This window comes from Syngnathus scovelli, chromosome 10 (genome assembly GCF_024217435.2).
Source record: "Syngnathus scovelli strain Florida chromosome 10, RoL_Ssco_1.2, whole genome shotgun sequence".
NCBI lineage: Eukaryota > Metazoa > Chordata > Actinopteri > Syngnathiformes > Syngnathidae > Syngnathus > Syngnathus scovelli.
Window position 1 is genome coordinate 4,779,150 of NC_090856.1, and position 21,497 is coordinate 4,800,646.

Below are 21,497 nucleotides of genomic sequence, written 5' to 3' on the forward strand. Positions count from 1 at the left end.
GATTGTGTCAGCATATGATGAATAATACTGACAATATCTGGGAAGTATTTGTCAAGCCTTTTCATTGAAGGTGTGACTTGATGTGGTTTGTTGCAACTAGATTTTTAAGAGTTTAATGCAACTACTTCCCTTGAAAGTGATTTGTTTTTTAATTTGTTACTACATAATTATGAGTGAAAGTCTTATCATATTCAAACAGTTTAATGTATGATTTTTTTTTCGTAGCAGAACTGTACTGGTCGCTCACAAATGTTCAAATTTAATGTTGGAGTTCTTAGAAAATGTGTCACTGGAACAATTTCCAACTGAGCTTTGTGACGTTCCAGCGCTGTCACGTGATCACGTCAACGCTGAGTGACGTTCTGCCTTTAAAATAATTTTACGTAATTTTTTTTCTCAATATTTTTATTGTTGAGACTCGTCAAGAACTTGACTGTGTGGGGACTTGCCGGGCAAAAAATAATAATTTTTTGTCAAAGTGGCACAAGCCATTCGCTGTCATGGTTCCCCGACCTCAAATAGCCATCCCCTTCGGTGACGTCACCCTCCCCTGTGTGTGTGGCCTCCTGCCATAGTTTTTCAATGCCGGGCAAGATGGCGGCCACACAGGAGCGGTGTTATTGCCAGTGGTCATAAAGGGAGCATTTTAATGAAAAATCGAAACCAAGTCAGACGTCACATTGTGCTTATTCCACGCCTCGACGCCTGTTTGGGCGGGCATTTTTTGTTTTTTTCTTGAAAACACGCTTTGACTCACCTCAACATGTTCACGTTGTAGCTCGCGGACAGCAGTCTACCAGCTAGCCTAGCTCGCTAGCCGTAAACCCAAGCCGCCGTCAAGTGGAGAATGGGAGAAAAGCTGGAGCTCAGGCTCAAATCTCCGGTTGGAGCTGAAGCCGCTGGATACCCTTGGCCCTTACCGGTTTACGTAAGTGTTATTTGTCAACATGCCGCGGAATAGAAGTTTATTTCGTATATGTGTGTTTTGGCTTTGTTACCTAGCCTCCGGTGCTAGCCACCTCCGAGCTCGGGCATGCTAGAGTGCTTAGGACAACCCTGGTGTGTCAACTTGGAACCTGGGCACGCGTTCACCTTGTGTCACCTTATCTCGTAATGTTGTCATGTTGATTAGAGCAGTGGTTTTGCAACTGGGGTCAGAGAGTCGGAACTTATTAATAATTTGCAATACATTGGGTATTTTGTTCAAGTGGCACTAATAAACATACTAAACCAATTTCTCCTTCCTTTCCCAAGCTCTCAGCCAGCTCTGGTGGCATAAATCTGTCATCCCTGCATGCATCTTTATTTGTTTTACTTCAGTTTTCTAATACAGTTGCAAAGGTGGTGCAAGGCAGCCAATGTACTTTAAGTAGCAACGTGATAAGAGTTCTCAAAAATGACAAACCTGAGCCACAAGATGAGTCAGTTTTATTTTGTCACCAAAAGCCTTTTCTCAGTTTTGTTTTGTGGTTTCATATTTTGAGGTGTCACTAAGTAAAGCTAAAAAAAGACATTATGGCGTTAAAGTCGGTGTTTATACAAAGCCTTGTTTCTTCCACTTTACATTTTCAACATAGAGAACATTTCGATGCTCTTGTTTTCTTCTTAATGCATTGCTGAGATGTTTGATCTGGATTCTAATCAGCAGATAGTCAAAACAAAGTCACTCGGGTGCAAAAAACATGTTTGCGTCACTTTGGGCGTTATTACACAACAAATGTCACTGCAATCTCAGACTGGCACTGGGTTAATGTTTCTGACAGCTTTGGAATTGTGCATGCATTGAAGTCCTCAAATGTTTGCGTCATTGAAATAGGTGCACATGCTGCTCTTATGCAGGCATATACATTTGTTTTTACTTGCGTAGACTGAACATCTGTTTCTACTCAACACAGTGGCACGGCTGTTTTTGTCCTTAAGGCTGGATTTACACTGACAATCCCCTCTTAAATGCCTAGGTTTGGCACCCATCGAGTAATCACAAAACACACAAAATGTGCACGTGGGTATTATTTTTGTTTATGTTGTCATCACATTATCAATTTTTCTATCACTCGATTAATCGTTGCAGTCTTGCAGTTTGAGTTTAGCACAAGACATGAAGTGATAACTTGGCCCCGTCTTACTTTCACTGATAAACATCTTAAAAGCAATTGACAGCCATTGGTGTTCTCATTGTCTAGAAGAGACGGAAAAGGAAGCGGTTGTCTTACGTTCTGAGCGAAACTCGTGAACTGTGCTTCTATTCTGTAGTGATTGCGGTGAGACAGTGAGCAGTAACTAAAAAAAAAAAAATACTCTGGAAATTCTCAGAATACCCGAGAGGCGGGGGGGAGGGGGGGTTATTCTCTTAACATTTCCTTTCCGCCTACACCGTTAAGTACGGAAACGGAGTGGTGGCAATCATCCACTCCAGGCTGTAAATTTGACCCTCCCTTTTTACGTTACTGATAACACTCTCCTAACTGCCCTGGACTGCCTCGCCCGCTTCCTTTTGTTGTGGCCTGCATGGATACACACACAAGAACAAGCATGGCAGGAATTTGAGATCCGCTCATGCCTGTGTCATGTCATTGAAGCGCACCCCCATCTGTTTTTAAAGGGGCGAGACTTCCTCTCTCCTCCCCTTGTCCATATGGTCCACACCACAGAGGGCAGGGTGGAAGTAGCAGTTGCATTCCCAAATTCTTTTTTTTTTTTTTTTTAAATGTCAGCTAATGGCAATCGATTCCACTCCACGACAGATGATTGCATCACTCTCACGCACACTGCACGGATGCAGTGTTGAAAGCATTTTCCACACACACAACAAGACTATTATGGTGTAGTACAAGGCAACCTCTTTGGACGCCCACGCATGGCGACATGACATTGACAGAATTCATTGTTAGTCGCTTGTGAGCTAGGGAAATGAAAAAAATCCAAGTGGGTTGATTTGCGGCGTGACTTTTGGAGGGTTTGGATATAAACCAGTAAAACAACAAAAACTGGAACTCTCTAATGGCAGCACTGAAGTCATACCGTTTACTTGACGTCACTTCCAGCGTACATTCTTCTCTGAACAACCCTCGATCTGCTCGTTTTTTCCCCAGTGTCATGCGTGACTGTGGTTTGTCAGAGCTTTCTGCAACTTTTGCTCCTCGTCCAAGTCCGTGACTTTTCTGTTGTCCCTCTTTAGGAAAGTTCAGTTCAACTGAGGTAAACACGCAGACGGAACAAAAGGTCTTTCCAGGACATTATCGGTTACTGTGGAGATGACGCCACGTGATTTAATGGTTCCCTGAAGGCTTAATGCCGCCGCCGTCACCCTCACGCCTGTTCATTTGTATCGCTGTGCACACAATATAGAGTGAGATAGAAGAGTGACGCTCCGGTTTATTTTTAGCCTCGGCTCTCTGCTGGTGTTGCTGTGCGATCATGTGACTTCCTTCATGTGGCATCCTGCACACATACCCAATATGTATTTATGTCCCGTCTCGTCTCTATAAGCGGGGTGGGGCTTCCTCGTAAGATAGCCGGTCGTTATGTTGATAATTTACTGCGCTGACAGGAAAAGCCTTTCGTGCACGTTTTTGAAAGAGTGTGCGCGCGCAGCTCGTGGAGTGTTTGGCGGGCAGTATTGCGCGGGAAGCCGCAGCCTGTGTGTGAGCTGCTAGCCCACGCCGCAGAACAGCTGAGAAACCTTCCCCTCAGCGCCTGGGCGTCCATCACTCTTTACTCCACTCTGCCTCGCTTTCTTTTCTTTCACCCCACTGCCACCTCACACGTTCTCCTTCCCTGCGTTCCCTCCACCAGGAAGTGTGAGCGGGGAAAGTGGGTCAGTGGGTCAGCTCGGGCTAACGCTGCAGCTCCAGCTGCCCCGCACTGCAGTCAAAATTACATCTCGCAGTTTCAGTGAAGATATCCGAGGACACCAGGATGCTATTTTAAAACACATGAAGGAAAGATTAGATGGAGAGAAGAAAAGGTTTTTTTTGTCAGGTGTTTTCCTCCCACATCAAAACATGGTTTTATTTAAATAGCCCATAAATCTCTGATTGGTGACCAGGTCCTCTTACCCAAATTCAGCTGGGCTAGACTATAATATGCAATCCATCCCCTAATACAACAAGCCGTGTTTGTGTTGGACTCGCTACGTTGCAGCAAGTGTGTAACGACCGAGAAAAGAAAGCACGGCGTTCGTAATCATGAAGTCCTTTCCTATTAAGTGCCTTGTGAGTAATGACACGAGTGTACGCATGTGTAATCCTGTTCAGTTACAGCTCATTTCTTAAGTGGTTATTTGTCATTCATATTACTGTATATTTCAATTTGCAGGCACATTATTACAGTAAATTCTCTTTCCAGGATAAACACCACGATGCTGCCCATGAAATCATCGAGACCATTCGGTAAGTGTCGCCCTGACTCAACATGAACACATTTGTTTTTTTTCTATTGCTAATATGTGTCATTTTGTGACTCAATTGTGCATGTTTTTCCCCCAAGGTGGGTGTGTGAGGAGATTCCGGACCTCAAGCTGGCAATGGAGAACTATGTGCTCATTGACTATGACACCAAGAGGTGAGTCTCACAATGACACATGAAATATATCGTGATGTTGAATTTCCACTCCCCAAATCCCAAAATGATGATTCGACTCTATTTTTGTTGTTTTAATTGAAACAGTTACGAAAGTATGCAACGACTGTGTGACAAATACAACAGGGCCATTGACAGCATCCATCAGCTGGTAAGCACCAAGTTAATTCTATTTGAAATGAATCCAAGAGCGATCCGACCCAATCTGGGATTGGACCAGAACTGTTTTGATGAAATGAAGGTCATTTGTGTGCTCTGCTAACCATAATGGATTTGTTGTCTAGTGGAAAGGGACCACCCAGCCCATGAAGTTGAACAAGCGCCCTTCCAACGGGCTCCTGCGACACATCCTCCAGCAGGTGTACAACCACTCGGTGACCGACCCGGAGAAGCTCAACAACTACGAGCCCTTCTCGCCCGAGGTTTACGGAGAGACCTCCTTCGACCTGGTGGCGCAGATTATCGACGAGATGGAAATGATGGAGGAAGACACCTTCGTGGATCTCGGCAGCGGTAAGCCGACCGCGCGGCGGCATAACATCCCGCTGCGGTTGTCCGAATGTCAAATGTTTGCGATGTGCAGGCGTGGGGCAGGTCGTGCTGCAGGTTGCTGCGGCGACCAACTGCAAACACTACTACGGCGTAGAGAAAGCAGACATTCCAGCAACCTATGCAGAGGTAATACACAACTCCGAACACTTTTTTTTTTCTTTTTTAATCATCCGTGAAAGACTGGTCACCAGTCGGGAGCGTACCTCTTCTTAAGGCTCACCTTTTTTATTTTTTTATTTTACTTGCCATATTTGTGTCGTCATCTTGATGTTACTTCTTCCAGTCCATGGATAAAGAGTTTAAAAAGTGGATGAAATGGTATGGGAAGAAACACGGAGAGTACACTGTAAGTTGTGTTCACAATTCTAAACTTGTGTCGCTCTTCGGACGCTCATGTAATCTTTCTTGTTTTTTTACGTTTAGCTGGAAAGAGGAGATTTTCTGTCCGAAGAATGGAAAGAAAGGATCGCTACCACAAGGTTGACATAAACAAAAAGTCTGAAACGCTTCATTGACAAATGGTTCTGATTTCTAACACTGGTTACTTCTTCCCTCTTTTGCAGTATTATTTTTGTGAATAATTTTGCCTTTGGTCCAGAGGTAGATCACCAACTGAAGGAACGTTTTGCTAACATGAAGGAAGGTTAGTAGCTTTCTTTTTTTTTTTTGTTCACAAAAAGTACTCGTTTCATAATATTTCTGTTTCACATTTTTGTATTTTATTAAATGCTTACTCTACTTTATTTTTCAGGTGGAAAAATTGTATCCTCCAAACCATTTGCACCTTTAAACTTTCGAATAAACAGCCGAAACTTGAGCGGTAAGTACCACCCTTTTGTTTTTGACCACGTCATCTCCTGATCAATCAGCGATTCGTCCGATCACCTTGACGCTCCTCTCTGTCGCCCGCAGATATAGGCACAATAATGCGTGTGGTCGAGCTCTCGCCGCTGAGAGGCTCCGTGTCCTGGACGGGAAAGCCGGTCTCCTACTACCTGCACACCATAGACCGCACCATAGTAAGGAGAACTGTTTTACTCCCGACAAATATAACATTTCCCTTTTCAAATTGTAACACTTAAGCCAATGTGTCGTGAACTTGTATTCATGGTCAATTGAGTGATTGCTCATTTGTGAAAAATGATTTAAAATTATTCTTTTGTCCCTGATTTTCAGCTTGAAAACTACTTTGCCAGTCTAAAAAATCCTAAACTCAGGGTAAGCACTGATATTCATCCTCTGTCTCTGTGCTGCAGCAATTATTCCAATTTGTGTCCAATTTTTACAATCTCTCAATGCAGGAAGAGCAAGAGGCAGCCCGGCGACGTCAGCAGAAAGATACTAAGGACAGCAAAAGCAATAGCACCACACCCACCAAAACTCGGGACCAAAACAAGGTAGCATGGGGTGTCATTGTTGTGGCAGTACTCCAATTTATTTATTTTTTTCTGTACATTATTAGGAATTATATTATATTTGCTATTCCAGCAGGATTCCTGTGGGGAGGAGGAGCGTCTCCCTTTGGTGCCTGTGGCCAAGCCCCCCGCCAAACCCCGGCAAACAAAACTGCTGGCCAAGGGTCGCAAGCTGAACAACAAGAAAAGGGGTCGACCCAAGAAGGCGGCGCCGGCTGCCGACAAGAAAAAGACCCAGAGCGCGTTGGATCTGCTGCACGCCAAGACTCTTTCTGCAGCACCACCTCAGGGTCAGCGGAGCCAAGCACTCCACATAATTGCTGTGTGTAGCTTTGAGACTCGTGTGACGTGTGCTTGTCGTGTGCGCAGATGCATACTTGCAACCGCGGAGTCCCTTCTACCAACTACCTCCAAAGCTTCAGCACTATCCAGCCAATCAACTGCTGCTGAGCCCAACCCCTCCCGGTCTGCAACATTTGCTAGGTGAGCCGAGGACAACTGTGAATCCGGGATCAGTATTTTCCATGAACTCATCTAACCTTTTTGATTGTGTAACCGACAACAGATAGCATCAAAGTTCAATACCTCCAGTTTATGGCCTACATGAAGACTCCTCAGTATCAATCCAATCTGCAGCAGCTTGTAGAGCAGGAGAAGGTAATTTATGGCTGCATTTGTTTTTGGCCCCCCCGGGTCTTGAACTAAACCAATTTTTTTAAAATAATCTACTTGGTCCAAAATGGCTGGTGGACGAGACAGGCGGATTCGTGAGTCAACTGTTTGTCCATCTTAAATCTGTGTTTGTTTTTTTGTCTTCAGCAAAAACACAGGGATTTGTCCGTGCAGGCGGAGCAGCTCCATTCCATCTGTCAGACTCACAAGGACAAGATTAAAGGTCTCTTTCAGAACAAACTGGATGAGGTGAGTGCCACCCACGTTTGATGTCCAAATTTTACAAGCTCTGACCTTCAAGTGTTGTGTAGTTTCTTGTGCTACCATCAAGGACACTCTTGTCTGACACATTGAAAAGTCATGGTGTTTTTTCTTTTTTTGTGTGTGGTGTTGTTTAGCTGGGCGTGAAAGCTCTCACTGTGGAGGACCTGCTGCAGGCACAGAAGGAGATATCGGCCCACAACCATCAGCTGAAAGAGCAGACCAAACAGCTTGAGCGAGACATGGCTTTGCTGCGAGATCACAGCGTGCTGCTGGTGAGACATCACTGCTGCTGCCAAGTCGCTTTACATTCCCCGTTTCAAGTATACAAGTTGACGCTTGGAGGCTGGATTTTCACTGCATGAGTCAAATGACGACACAATTGCTATGTGCAGTGTCAAGCTGGCTTTAAAGTTGTGTATTTGCTATTCTGTATGATTGAAACCGAATTTGGGTTGCAGCTAAAGTCTCGATGTGAGGAGCTGAAGTTGGATTGGGGCTCGTTGTGTCTGGAGAGTCTGCTGAAGGAGAAGCTGGCCCTGCGGAGACAGATCTCTGAGAAGCAGAGACACTGCTTGGAGTTGCAGGTAGGACATATTATTATTTTTTTTATATATAACTTCTAGCTATTCTGTGGATAATGTTCTCTTTGTCATGTCAGCATTTTAGTGATACATTCTTGACCTATTGAAAGATGTCATGGCTCCCTCTGGTGTTTATAGATCAGCATTGTGGAGCTGGAGAAAAGTCAAAGGCAACAGGAGCTTCTTCAGCTCAAATCCTACAGCCCTCATGAAGGCTCCCCGTACCGCAAGAACCAAGAATCCCGTTCGTCCGCCGACATGGACTCCTCCAAGTTCGGCCTGTCATCAGTCCCAGCTGTCAACGGCATAAGCCCAGAACGCGCTATCAACGGTACTGGCTCACCCTCTTTCGAGCGCGGGAACACCAAGACGGAGCTTCTTTCGCGCTATCTGCCAATCTCTCCTGACCACGACGTTGCGGCAGCCATGCCGGAGGCTCGACAGAGGCAGCACGTCTCCCACGCTCTTCCTGACTACACACGCTTTTCCCCCGCCAAAATTGCCTTGCGCAGGCACCTCAACCAAGAACCCACAGCCGCCGGCCACTTAAGAGGCCCCGGGCTGCCCACGCACAGGTGCGTGAAACCGCTAAAAGCTCCTGAAGCTTGGTGATTTGTTATAACACTATCATGTTCTACTTTAGAGGGGAAATGGGTGGTCTTAACTCTCCTCTCGGAGGCAAGCAGGGCAGCCCTTCCCCTCATGCATTGGATGCCCAGAATACTCCAAAAAGCACTGAGAGGGTAATTGATTTTTTTGCGGTGTGCACGTGGGGTGTTCTTCTGTTTTCTAAAGAGTCTTTTTCCTCCCTTCAGGGTGGAAAAGAGAAAAGTCCATCTGTTCCGGCAGACAGCAGTATCACAAGCCTTCCAATAAGTATTCCACTGAGCACTGTTCACCCAAGCAAACTTCCAGTCAGCATTCCACTCGCCAGCGTGGTGCTGCCCAGTCGTGCTGAGAGACTGGTGGGTATTGACAATGCACTGAAAGCTTTCACTCTTTTATTCGGCTTCACAATATGCTGTTTTTGTGCGGCGTTGCAGAGAAGCACTCCTAGTCCTGTGTCTCAGACCAGCCAAGTTAATGGTAAGGCTTCTGAATGTTTCTCATTTCTCAATCTTTTTCATTTAATTATTTGATATGGCATAGATTTAATTTTATCCAAATATTTACTGTATTTTTTTTTTTTTACTTCAATACTGCGTGCTGTAAATATAAATACATTTATTTATTTTTTCCTCTAGGATATTCATCTAGCTCAGGGCTCATGAATGGAGGTCCCCACCCAGAGGAACAAAATGGTGCTTCTTCATCGCCTCCACACACAAACACGCCTCTGGCGGGACCCATGAGCAGAGGAGGTCCAATCCAGAGCCCCCCACTCAGCACCGGAGGGGTTCTTCATTATGCAGACGGACCCCCGAGGATCGTTTCAGAAGACGGCCAGGAACGCCAAGAGACCGAGTCGGACACTGAGCCCCAGGACAATGAACTGCGGAGGAGAATGTTTTTCTCTTCTTCCTCCTCCTCCTCTTCCTCATCATCGGGCAGTGGTGGGTTGCGCCTCCACCTTCACGCCGGCAGCTCCACCAAGCAGGGATACCACAGTAACCACGGAAACCCCAACCACCAGTCACCCGGCACGCAGCGCGCACACACGCCCCCCACGCACACGTCGGCATCGTCACACTCCACGCACGGCCTCGCTCCTCAAGACGGACGCAAGCGAGGGAGGCGGAAGCGCGGCTCCACGGGGGCCGTCGCTGCCACCGGCTCACCAAAGAGGAGGTCCTTCCCCGGCGTCAGTGCAAACAACCACTCCTCCGGGTCCCCACTCAACATTAATTCCATGGTGCGTTACCTAACGACAAATATTTAACCTTCAAATGTGACTTTACAACTGTCGTCAACAGGTGAACAACATCAACCAGCCCCTGGAGATCGCGGCTATCTCCTCGCCGGAGCAATCGAGCCGCAGCCCCAGCGCGCCAACCCCAAACCAACCTCCAATTCTGAAGAGGGAGCGTCCCCTGGAGGTCAACGGCACTGCTCGTTACTCCTCCGCCCCCAGCACTGATGATGAGGACTCAGGATACCCAGTTGATACCACCAACGCACGGTAATGCTATTAAAACCTGTCATCTTTCAGAGCTGAGAAATAAAATACATTTAAAAGTGGATCGTGCATTTCGCTTCATTTATATGGATTTTGTTTTGTGTTTTCCTTTAGGATTGAAAGGAAAATTGCTACGATATCCTTGGAAAACAGAGATGGAGCCAGTCGACTTGGAGATGGTGAAAGAGGTAATGAACAATGCAGAAATTGTTTTCAGAATTAAAAAAGAAAACAACAGTTTTAAAAACATACCATTAGCATATATGAAAAGAATAAAAAACTAATAGATAAATTGTTACGTAAAAATAGGGTAGAAATGCAGAATAGCTTGCTCAAGGACACATTTCTAAAATTAAGTCGCTAACTGTGATTAACTTTGTTATTAAACTTTAAATTTGATGGGTGGGAAACCGGGCAAGCACTCCAGAGACCCAAGTATTAGTGTGAAAGCAATTAAAAAGTCAATACTGCACTTGTCTCCATTAGAATAAAATATTTGATTGCATCTTCACGTTCCTCTTCCTGTGTGTTCTCTAGGCAGGAAATCAGGCAGCAGCAGCGGTAACAGCACAGGCAGCGAGGCCTCCTCCTCTTCCTCGTCATTGTCCTCCACAAGCAAATGGAAGTCAACCTTTTCACCCATTTCGGACCCCAAGCAACCCAACTCCGACCTGAGGCAAGGGGGCTCTCCGTTTGCTATGGGAGGCTCAAACTCGGACGCTGATTACAAACAACACCATCAACAGCCCAGGAAGGGAAGCGACGGAGAGTTATCCAGCTACACGAATCCCAACCCTTTCCTCAGCCAAGAAGCCAACAATAGAAACGCCGGTAGCGGAGGAGGTCAGGCGGGAGGCAGTTCAGACCCCCGGCAGGTTTTACAGAAGCAGAAGGCCCCTCGGGACTGGGAGCTAAAGACGAGCAGCGGCCACTCAAGTCAGAACATTTTCATAGCTGCGGCCGCCAGCAGCGGCGCAGGCATTCTGAGCGGCAAAATCGGCGGCAGCCCCGTCACCGTTTCGACGGGATCTTCCGTGGGTCAGTACCTGGGCTCTCAGTTCCCACTCGGAGGGGCCTCGGTCTTACAGTCGTTGTTCGGGGCTCAGACGGGGAGCTCCGGCGCGAGCGCCAACACACGGCTGGTCAACGGACACTCTGGCCTGGGCAGCTTCTCTAGCGCTGGGCTTGCAGGCGGGGCAGCAGGAGGTGAGTAAATACTGTTGATTTATTTGGTTCTTCCCAGTCTCAACATCATTAAACAGTCAGAGTGAGGGATAGCGATAGCCTCTCTGTGAAAGGGAAGAAAACAGATCTGCTAACAGTGAGGTAAGTGGAGGGCCAAGCTGTTGCTGCTACCACTGGCTGTCTGTGCTGCCGTGCTTTGACTGGCTGCTTGGCAAACACCCTTGGAAAATGCTGCAGGAAAAAAAAACATTACAATCAATTGAATCTGACTGAAAGTTATGATGGCCTTTTTTGTCATTTTCTGTGGGTGTATTTTGGTAGCTGATTGTCAGAGTCATTTCACTTGCACACTAAAAACAATCTGAAACCTAAATTAAGGTCATGCTCCCCATTGACACAAATTGGAAAATTCGACTTTTTTTTCCCCCCGGTATGGGTTGAAATGAAATTTAATCCAGAACTAAGTAAAACTGCATTATTACGAAATAATAAAGCAAAAGCTTTATTCGACTCCTAAGACTCAACATCTGTATACAGCGATGTAGTTAAACAGTCAATATTCAAAGCGCAATATGTCAACTGCTAGTAACCTAGTTTAAACGGAAGCAGTGCTTTGACTCTGTTTTGCTTTATGTGTGCTTGTCTGGAGACTCGCTTGGCGCTACTTGGCTCAGCCCTCGCTTCTCTCTTTCCCCCCCACCCCCTTCTTTGCTACTTGTATCTGCTTCCCTGCTCCCTCCATTTCTCGCTATATGATTTGCAGGTACCTTTCACCACGCGGTTCCCTCTGTGTCCTCGCATCATCAGTTTGGGGCGTCGCTGCCCCCTTCTGGAGGCCTTGGCTCTCTGCTCAGTCTCTCCTCCTCGCAACCCGCTTCCGCGCCCTCGCCTCTCCCTCCCTGCCCGTCGCAGGCCCAGCATAGTCGCACCCAGTCGGTGCTGCACAGCCCCTCCCCTCCCACGCTGTCTCTGCCCCCTCCGCCGCCCCTGCACAGCGCCCCCTCCTCCACAGCACCACCCCCGCCCGTCAACCCCCCATCGCGTCTCCCGCATTCCTCGCTTCATCACCAGAGGGTGCACACCCTCACTGTCTCCTCCTCTTCCTCGTCTGTCGTCCTCTCTGCCACCTCTTCTAACTCTTTGTCGTCTTCCGCGTCTCGCCCATACGCAGTCCACTACTCCCCCCGCTTGCCCCCGCCACCTCCCGCCAGCAGCTCAGGTGGTGGCGGGAGTATGCGGAGGACTCAGCATGGCATCTTCACCACCACCACCCCGCTCCCCGGCTCCCGACCGAGATAGGTTGTGGGGGTGAGGGAATAGGGGGAAGGTGGTTTTGCGGGCAATCAGAGAAAGAGAGCAAGAGAGAGAGACAGAGGGAACAAGAAAGAGACTTATAGGGAGTCACTGTTCTAAATGAGCAAGGTAAGTTAATCCTGCAATATTAGAAAGGAAATTATTGTTGAGTATGACAAGATGTTTGCCCCTCTTTCACTGCCTAGTTCCGGGTTTGGGTCGATGTTGCAGCAATTCATTTTCCACCCCTGCATACTAGCAGTGTAGCAGTCACCTATTCAGTTTTTTCTCAATATATTGTCATGGACTATTTAAAAAAAAAAAAAAAAAAATGCTGACCCTCATTTTGCTTATTGGAGAGCTATCCCTTCATATATACTGCCATCTAGTGGAATAGAATGGAAATGCGCATTCCTCACAAAACATGCAGCAAATAATTTTGGATAAAAGAAGTGAAATTTGGTCAGTAGCTAAGGCAACAACGGGCTATTCTAGACTCGAGCACTCATAAAACCCCAAATAAGTTGAACCATGCATTAGAATAGGGGCAATTCTGTTTTCATGGGTTGGTGAAATGATTAAACGCATCTTTTGTTTTGTTTGGCCTTTCAGGTAATTGCTGAAAACTACCTCAACATAAAAAAAAAAAAAAAAAAAAAACTATGCAAACGTTCAAGTGTGGACCCAAGGCACTCTGCTCCTCACTCACTGGTGCTTTAATACGTCGTCTATACTACCAAGACCGTCTCCAAGACCGGACTCTGTACTGGGACTTGCATACACACACACACACACACACATACACAAACATGCTGCAGTGATCATCATGAGCAGAATTCAAAGGAACCGGTTGTGTTTCAATGCCAATTGTTGTTCTTTTTTTAGAGAGCAGTCAGAAATGAATTAAAACAGCAAGCACACAACTTCCGATATGACCCGTCCATTGATTTCTGCTCAGCCACTAGCATGTTTTTTTTTTTTTTTTCTTTTCTTACATCTGACCTATGAAACAAGATGAGGAAATTCATGTTTTAAGTCCACACTGGATAACAACATACCGTTGCATTTGTAGCATAATGCTTTCGTGTCAGGATCCAACCATCTTTACATAAAAAAAAAAAAAATCCGGCTGCTTTAAGCTCCTTAATTTCCTAACTAACTGGATCAAAACAATTCCGCGTTTCCTTTTCGCCACAGTAACATCAAACTATTACATATCAGTGGCGATGACTGATGTCTAAAAAAAAAAAAAAGAAAAGTTTACTTCAACATCCGTTCATATTTGCCTTGTTGTGAAACGTTGAAGGCCTGAACATGAATCGATATTCTGCTACACAATGGTGCTCCGTGTTCGCTCTCTGTGGCACTGCTGTCGAGTTAAGTGAAGCTAAATCCAGGTAGATAATACAAATAATAATAATGACAGGAAAAAAACAGGCACTGCATGTGTTTCCGTATTTATTATTATTACATGTTTTTCTAAGTGGCACTACTTTGACAACTTCTCAAAGCAGGATGTTTTTAACCTCTTCTTAAGATGAACTTTGTATATTTATTTGTGCTGCTGGGTGCTGCGGATGAACACAGAGGTTTTACGACTCTAAAATGCGTACACACACACAAACAAACACACACACACACTGGGAAGATCTTTTTACCGTTTGCAGCATCTAACTACTGGACTACTTCACACCTTTATTTTTGTGTTGTCTTTTTTGTGTTTGTACTGTGAATATGATTAATTCTCTTGAGTGTACAGTTGTTAGATTTATATATTTATGCCCCCTCCTCGATTTCTCTCTCTTTTTTTTTTTTTTTTCCCCCCTGAAATGTGTTGTACAATGCAATATAGTATGTGACTGTCAGAAAACAATGGTGCTAAATTTGGACCGTGCCTGATACTATTTATTCTTCCAGTGAAAAAGCATCCCCCCCAAAAAAATACAAAGGCGACACAGAGTGCTGTATACGGGGATTTTTTTTTTGTGTAAATTCCCCTTTTTGGCCTTTAATTTCTTCTATTTAATATTGTATTGGAGTGTACAACACTTTTGGATAAACAACATTCAGTGAAAACAAAAACACTGTTTTGTACAAAAACGCCAACGCAAAGCTATATTTAATATGTAATTATGTATGTTTAAATCTATATATATGAGGAAAAAAAAATCTATCGGTGCTGCATTGTGATTCCCACATTCAGTCTTCAGCCACCACATGACCTTAACAAACATGGCGGCACACGACGTGCCCAGGTGCTGTGGCGGAGCGACCACGACGGGATGTTTTCCTGTACTTTTTTTGTTGTTTTGTTTTCGTAAACCCTGCAGGAAAAAAACAGATGGTGCTTCTCTTTTGAAACAAAATTGAACAATTTATGGTGCAAACAAAGCGACGTGTCTTACAGATAAAGCCCCTCTTGTAGATTTGGTGGGTACTGCCAGAGCCGCGCTTGTTTTGGAGTGTGTTCGTGACTCCTGTTTGATCGCGATTGCTGACTGGTGTGGTGGTGAACCAACTGGTGGTCCGTAGGCCACAGAAATACAACCCAGAAAAAAAAGTTTGTTGGGCTTCTGGTTGAAATTAGAGGTTCCCCACCACATCTTAGTCTGTTTGTCACCAGCACTGAGTCTTTATTTTTTTGGGTTAAATCATTGTGTCATTTCTGCGGTCTTACAGATTCCTGTCCTGTTTGTAGAAATGCTAGTCAGTCAAGACAGCTTGGTGCTACTTCACAAAAAAAGAGGACGTTTGCAGCTCATCGTTCAAAAACCGTGACGCTTCTGCCATTGTTTCCCTCTCGCCGGGCAGCTTTTCAGGATGTGCAAGTGAGAACCTGCTTTTTATCGCAGCTTCCAGACACTTTTTTTTTTTGGTAACTCAGCCTAACCAAAGGGATGGTGCTTGTTTCTATGCCATTTCAAATCTGTTAAGGGTGTCAGAATTTTTGTCATGTTTTTGTTTTACAAATAAAGATTAAAATATATGTAAATTATGTATTTGACATTTATAATCCACCATTTTCCCAGTATGTGGGCTTCTTATAACCTTATTAAACAAGCCAAGTTTATAATAGACAAAATTATATTTTAAGAAAAATTCAACTTGAATTTTTTTCGATTAAATTTTAATTTGGATAATTGTTTTTATCGTAGTACAAGTATCACCTTTAATTAAAACATCTAGTGGAAATTAACTAATTTTCCCTTTATTTTTTATCAGTCTGCTGCACCTCCCTAAGCAAATTTAAAAGTAGTTATATTCAAATATTTTGGCGGCACCATTAAAAAAAAGACGCGAAAACAAATTTAGTTCTGTTTATTTTGATTATGCAAGACTGCTTCGAAATGACTGTCAAGGAATGATCACATTCCAATAATTGGTTGAAACATCTCCGTGCATGTTAATATTCAACCATTGCTTCCGAGCAATCACACCAGTCAAACACGGTCTCAAATACAGTTTGATCAGCTTTTATTTTTCAACTCCAAACTAATTCCTGCCAAAGGTCTTAACTCAGGAACTTCTTCTCATGCATCTCCACACTAGGTCCCTTTCTACCTTCAATGACAATCTTCTATTAAAAAAATAAATTAAGCCGGCCTGTGGGCACTTTTAGGTTCTCACTGGCACATCCGTCAAACCTTAGAAAGCTCCGTGAGTTAGTGTAACGTCAAACTTAGAAATGGCGTAGACTTTTTCCACGTGGTGGTCCTGCACTTTTGTGTGTTGACTTTTTTGTGGGGTGGGAGCAGCTTGGAGGAGGTGCAATGATAGCAAAGCCCGGTTTGTCGTGGAATCGTGTGTGACTAAAGTGTGGTGACGGTGCTTTTATCCTAAGATGTAATCATGACAAATGGAATATTTGTGTTGCTTTTTTTCCCCCACCTCTGCATTTCATGAATAGTAATAAAAAATTTCTTATGATGTTTGAATTTTGCTCTCACCTTTCTTCTTCTTGTCTTCCTAACATGTTATTTCTTTTCTATGTATATGTCAATCTAGTGCAGAAAAAATCACAAGGAAGTTAACAGGACTATTTTTGGTCTTGTTAAGCTCTGATTCTTTCATGAAATTTCCACTTGGGTGGTGTCCTCCTTCCATAGCACAGGGTCTTCTCAACATCCGCCACAACATTCTTCCAATTCTAAAATGAGCTACGCGATGAAGGATTGAGGTTGATCTGTCAAGAACGGACCACCCAATGAGTCTCCTCGGAAGTCGGACCTTTACCACCTGTGCTCAAGATCACCAAAGGCCAGACTACGGTACATATATCATGTCGTAAATCCATATATGGAGTGTAGCTTCATAAAGTGATACATTTTTAATGGTTTCCAAGAATGAGCTTTGGCTGGATGTATCGGAACAGTCGACCTTGACTGTCTGCATAACTGCGCTGCAGCTGTGAGATCATCAACACCTCCAAAGAAACAATGTGGGCATTTCTAGGAACCAAGCATTTCAAAACACACTTGCGAAAAATAATCCTCAGGCTTCTACTAGAAAGCTAAAAGCCGACTAGAACAGAATTTTTTTGGGAGGGTGGTGACGTTTTTAATTGTGACAGGTGTATTTTTTTCATTATAATTTTTTTTTTCACTAAAAAATTATATAAATTTTTCATTATAAAATAGAATATATTATAATTATTATAAATATATTAAATATATATACACAAATATGATATATACAAATATTAAATATATTTTATAATTATAACATATTTAAAAAATAAGCATAATTCTTTGAAGTATTTTAAAATTTGAAGTGTAATGAATCTGAATAGATGTCCGCTATTTTTTTTATTCATGAAATCTACAGTTTGCGAAAATAGCTGTCTCTCGTTGTCCCATTATAGGACCCCTCCCATTCCCACAAGGACACGAGATCTTCCTATTTTGGCGAGGACAGGAGGTTTGTGAGAGAAAGAGAGCGAGAGAGCTCCCACCCTCTTGTTACCTCAACTCTTGATAAAACTTGGACGCACATGCAGATGGCAAAGTGTGTGTGACAGCATGTTCCTCTACGTCTTCCGCCGGTGTCTGATGATCCTCTGCTGGATGGGCTGCTGCTCCTGCGCGGTCCTGCCGGACTCTTCTGGATTGCAACCGGAAGCCACCATGACAGGTCAGACTCACGTTAGGTACACTTGCATCATCCTAAGTGGATATAAAAAGTCTACACACCCCTTTTCAAATACCATTTTTTATGATATTGTAAACAAAATAAGACCAAGATTTTCCATCATATCAAAATTATTTTTTTCACAATTGAAATTATTAGGTAAAAATCTTCCCAGGTAGCACCACTGTCCTCTGATTCATTGTCCTCGAGTTGCATTCAAGTTGCCTCAAAATGATTGTTTTGTATTTGTAGCTATAAAGAGGCCGGTGTCCGCCGAGGAGGCAGGAGAAAGGAGCCCGTCTGTGTTGCCCACACGCTCCAGAGAAGCCTCCCTTGTCCCTCAGGGCAGCACAGCGTGCTTCCTGGAAGACGTGCTGGCCACCTTGCGAGAGGCTCTCGAGGACGATGACCAGCTGACGCCAGCCAGCGCTAACTTATTCGGCATGTGCGCGGCGTCTGGCAGTCTCGCAGTCTTGTTGGACCTGGCGAAGGACGCAAAGCAGAAACAAGGAGGTGGGCTGGAGCTCCTGCATCCCACTGAAGGTAATAAAAAAAAACTGCGGTCATCATAAAATGTTTATTAACTGAGTGGAGTCATATAAGTGAACACTTAATATTTCCTCTCCTCAGTGTTTTTCATGGAGGATGATGGGGAAGCACTGATGCTCAACTTTCACATCCCGCAATCTACTTTGCTCCAAGACAAGTTGGTGCTGCTCTTGGCCTTGGAAAGTCCCATCAGTGGAGGCGACTCAGACCAGATCACCTTCACCAGTCAATCTCTGCAGCCTAATGCACAGGTAGACCCCATTGCAATTGGGTAGAACTTGTATGTCCACCATGTTTCTATTTTTTATTGATTTATTTTTTTCAGATTGTGTGCATGTCAGAAGGAACGCAGTATATTCTCCTGACAGGTCCAGCATCCACGAGACAGCAAACATGGATGCTCTCCATCGACTCAAACGACCCTAATATGAGTATGTCATTTCTTTCTTTGTGATTTATCAAACCATGTATTTTTAAAATTCATAAATAATAATGATACAATACAGAATTTGTTTTTTTCCTGTGCTCTTGCTCATGTCCCAGAGAAAAGGATGAAAGAACTCCTTACGGGTGGAAATACAAGAAGAAGCAGGGCGACTCCAGTTCTTCTTTTCTCTCGTGAAGACGACATCAGGTTGTCCCCCCCCCCCCTGTTTTGTTTAGCTCTTAAAATGCAAACCATGATTCTAAAGTGTCAATTCCATCTATCAAAAGCACCCAAATTTCCAGCTCATCCCAGCCGCTTTCCTTCCTGTGTGAGCTACGCCGATTCCTGAGTGACACCCTTCCCCAAAATCGTCCGGACGCCGCTCCGCTGAAACTGGACTCCCTGCAGGCCCCACCCCCCGTCACGCTGGATTCCTCCGCCAGCGAGTCCGTACTTGCGGAACTTCTCAACTCGACGGCGCCTACCATCTTCTCCTTCACAGGCTCCACGTATCAAGTCCACCGGGGGCAGCTGGCAATGCCCCCCGGCTTACTTGACGAGCTCAGGCACGGTTTGGAGCAGAACCTTGTGCAGATCAAGGAGGTTCTACGAGACAGGGAGGACGGCCAGAGGAACATCAAGAGGCTCCAGAGACTCTGGGAACTCTGCGCCTTTCCCATGGTGGACCCAGCATCAGGTAATTTGACCCTCCCTATGAGCACATGTGATACAAACTTGCTGATGTCTCTTACCACCTCCGAAGGAGAAAGCCAGTACTGCGCCTTCCTCCTATTAAAGGCCATGAAGACGGTTGGTCACGAGATGTTGCCCCAACTGCGCGCCACCCGTGCAGAGCCCAGCCCCACAGCCAGGCAAGCCACGTGCCGCCTGACAAGCCTCACCGTGTCCCTGGAGCGTTTCCTGGTAGGCCCCAACACCGCCAACATCAACAACTGCCACGGCCGCTGCGCCTTCCCGCTGATGAACACCGTAAACCACGCCGTGTTGCTCAACTCACACATCGAGAGCGGCAATATCAACGAGCGCTCGCCGTGTTGCGTGCCGGTCGCTTATGAGGCCCTGGAGGTGGTGGACTTGAACAAGGACGGCACGTTTTTTTTCACGCATCCGGATATGGTAGCAAAGCAGTGTGGTTGTCGCTAAAGCTAATATACACATGCTGGTGTGCAAAGATCCACTTAACTCACTTTCTTTTATTTACTGTATATGTATTTATTCACAAATGACACCCCTGGTCATGTTGTCATGCTCCACTCAATATATCTATAATATACTCTAATATAAATACATACAAGTATGTCACATTTTAATTTATGATAGTATTAAGATGTCACAGTATTTTTTTGCTGGTAAGTCTACAAAGTTAAAATCTCCATTTTACGACTAACTGCGTTTTTTTAAATGCATCATTGTTTAGCCATTTTAGGTTTCAGGATCGCTTTATTCCCTATGGGCTTTTTCCGTCTCCTTATCGCTCCGAGTTCTTCTGATCCCCACCATGACATGAACTTGTCCCACAAGGAGATCTGGATACATTGAAATGCTGTAAGTTCCATTTCTAGTTCCATAATGCTGGAATTCCATATTTCATAAGCAGACAAATACCTGAGTTATTGAACCGTCTTGAATACTTCCGATGAAAGACCTTATCCCTGTCTCTTCTACAACCATGTCAACGGCATCTATGGAACATAACGTTGAAGGAAAAATATGTAACCGTTTCTAACAGGGGTGTGTAGACTTTTTATATCCACTGTATAAACAATGCATGACTGTAATACTTCAAGTATGTTACTCACTGTGAAATTGATGGACCCCTGCACCCACAAGCAACACGACCAGTGCCACCACAAGGCAGCGGTTCATAGTGAACCCCTTCCAAGGATTTGAAGCCTCGTTCAGATTTTGGATGGACAAAATCCTGTCATAGGACACTGAACAAGACTCCATTCATATTAAAAGATCTTAAAATCAGCATGTGATATCAAACAGTAGACGGTTTCAAGTTAAGTCTTACTTATTAATGCTTGTTAGTGAACTTGTTGCTTAACCTGCAAATGAGATAGAATATTTGTAGCGCTTTGAGCACTCGTGTCTTAAAATAGGCCGCTGCAATAGTTTCAATGAAGAAGGTCTTGTTTTAAAATTCACATGAGAGGAACTGGAGAAACATACCTTGTGTAAAAAGCCGGCAGTTGTGTGTCCACACACAGTACACTTGTTGCTTGGGACGACTGTTCTGCACAGGGAGGGCAAAGGTGGCAAACACACCCTGCTTGTTGGTACCTTGATTGACAGGCACAGATGAGAACCCCGTTTCCAAGGGGAGGGGGTCGTGAACAATGACACTGTTTAGCCGCTAGGTGGAGACATTTTTCACCCGTAGATGTGTGCATAGTATGTATTGATGTCAATCAAATAAGGGAATCACAGTATATTTAATACAATGATTCTCAAGATAGCGTCCCTGAACAAATGGTGTTTAAATTCTTTTCAAAGTTGAGATAAGATTCGAGGCTGCGTTGTTTTTTCATGGGGAAAAAATGACATAGGTCTATAGTTGTATAGATGCGTTCACCTATGCATATTTATTATAATCTAAAACTTAGTTACTGAAACCTAAATTGAAAGGCAAAGACACACATTTTCAACAATAAACTAAAATAAACGAGAGTGATTCCAAAATGAGCACTTTGTAAAACTAACTCTAAATA

At 44.5% G+C, this 21,497-nt stretch overlaps 2 protein-coding genes and 1 long non-coding RNA gene across 9 annotated transcripts; 2 read left to right on the forward strand and 1 right to left on the reverse strand.

Annotated features, from left to right (window-relative positions):
• Positions 1-490: 490 nt before the first annotated feature.
• On the forward strand, positions 491-16,594 carry dot1l (DOT1-like histone H3K79 methyltransferase). Of its 4 annotated transcripts, XR_007483600.2 has the most exons (29): positions 492-928; positions 4,348-4,391; positions 4,489-4,563; positions 4,669-4,732; positions 4,866-5,094; positions 5,165-5,259; positions 5,417-5,479; positions 5,557-5,612; positions 5,697-5,776; positions 5,885-5,953; positions 6,046-6,152; positions 6,310-6,351; positions 6,435-6,530; positions 6,622-6,838; positions 6,918-7,031; positions 7,114-7,205; positions 7,368-7,469; positions 7,619-7,756; positions 7,943-8,068; positions 8,204-8,640; positions 8,709-8,808; positions 8,881-9,030; positions 9,109-9,151; positions 9,310-9,917; positions 9,979-10,184; positions 10,296-10,369; positions 10,719-11,387; positions 12,130-12,788; positions 13,272-16,594. XR_007483600.2 is itself a non-coding variant. In XM_049729270.2 (28 exons), exons 1-28 carry the CDS (start codon positions 848-850, stop codon positions 12,663-12,665), a joined length of 4,710 nt encoding a protein of 1,569 aa, XP_049585227.1. In that variant the 5' UTR covers positions 491-847; the 3' UTR covers positions 12,666-16,594. The 4 variants fall into 4 exon arrangements, 3 of the variants coding, with proteins under 3 accessions (XP_049585227.1, XP_049585226.1, XP_049585228.1); XM_049729270.2 differs by having other exon boundaries at positions 491-928; positions 6,625-6,838; positions 12,130-16,594; XM_049729269.2 differs by having other exon boundaries at positions 12,130-16,594.
• amh (anti-Mullerian hormone) lies at positions 15,341-20,569 on the forward strand. 4 transcript variants are annotated; one of them, XM_049729277.1, is made up of 10 exons: positions 15,341-15,487; positions 16,766-17,097; positions 17,521-17,576; positions 17,677-17,789; positions 18,039-18,329; positions 18,417-18,586; positions 18,661-18,766; positions 18,879-18,969; positions 19,050-19,459; positions 19,526-20,569. In XM_049729277.1, exons 4-10 carry the CDS (start codon positions 17,678-17,680, stop codon positions 19,924-19,926), a joined length of 1,581 nt encoding a protein of 526 aa, XP_049585234.1. In that variant the 5' UTR covers positions 15,341-15,487; positions 16,766-17,097; positions 17,521-17,576; position 17,677; the 3' UTR covers positions 19,927-20,569. The 4 variants fall into 4 exon arrangements, with proteins under 4 accessions (XP_049585234.1, XP_049585231.1, XP_049585242.1 ...); XM_049729274.1 differs by having other exon boundaries at positions 16,766-16,927; XM_049729285.1 differs by having other exon boundaries at positions 16,766-16,927; positions 19,065-19,459.
• On the reverse strand, positions 19,957-21,116 carry LOC125974663 (uncharacterized). The gene is made up of 5 exons (XR_007483676.2): positions 20,959-21,116; positions 20,801-20,834; positions 20,583-20,717; positions 20,389-20,465; positions 19,957-20,309 (listed from the first exon to the last, which is right to left on the reverse strand). It is a non-coding gene; the product is annotated as an uncharacterized lncRNA (long non-coding RNA).
• Positions 21,117-21,497: the final 381 nt, after the last annotated feature.

Coding starts and splice junctions, on each gene's coding strand:
- dot1l (XM_049729269.2), top strand. CDS start 848: ATGGGAGAAAAGCTGGAGCTCAGGCTCAAATCTCCGGTTGGAGCTGAA. Junction 4,733..4,865: donor TTGACAGCATCCATCAGCTG/GTAAGCACCAAG, acceptor TTTGTTGTCTAG/TGGAAAGGGACCACCCAGCC. Junction 7,032..7,113: donor CGGTCTGCAACATTTGCTAG/GTGAGCCGAGGA, acceptor AACCGACAACAG/ATAGCATCAAAGTTCAATAC.
- amh (XM_049729277.1), top strand. CDS start 17,678: ATGTTCCTCTACGTCTTCCGCCGGTGTCTGATGATCCTCTGCTGGATG. Junction 17,790..18,038: donor ACCGGAAGCCACCATGACAG/GTCAGACTCACG, acceptor TTGTATTTGTAG/CTATAAAGAGGCCGGTGTCC. Junction 18,970..19,049: donor TCTCGTGAAGACGACATCAG/GTTGTCCCCCCC, acceptor ATCTATCAAAAG/CACCCAAATTTCCAGCTCAT.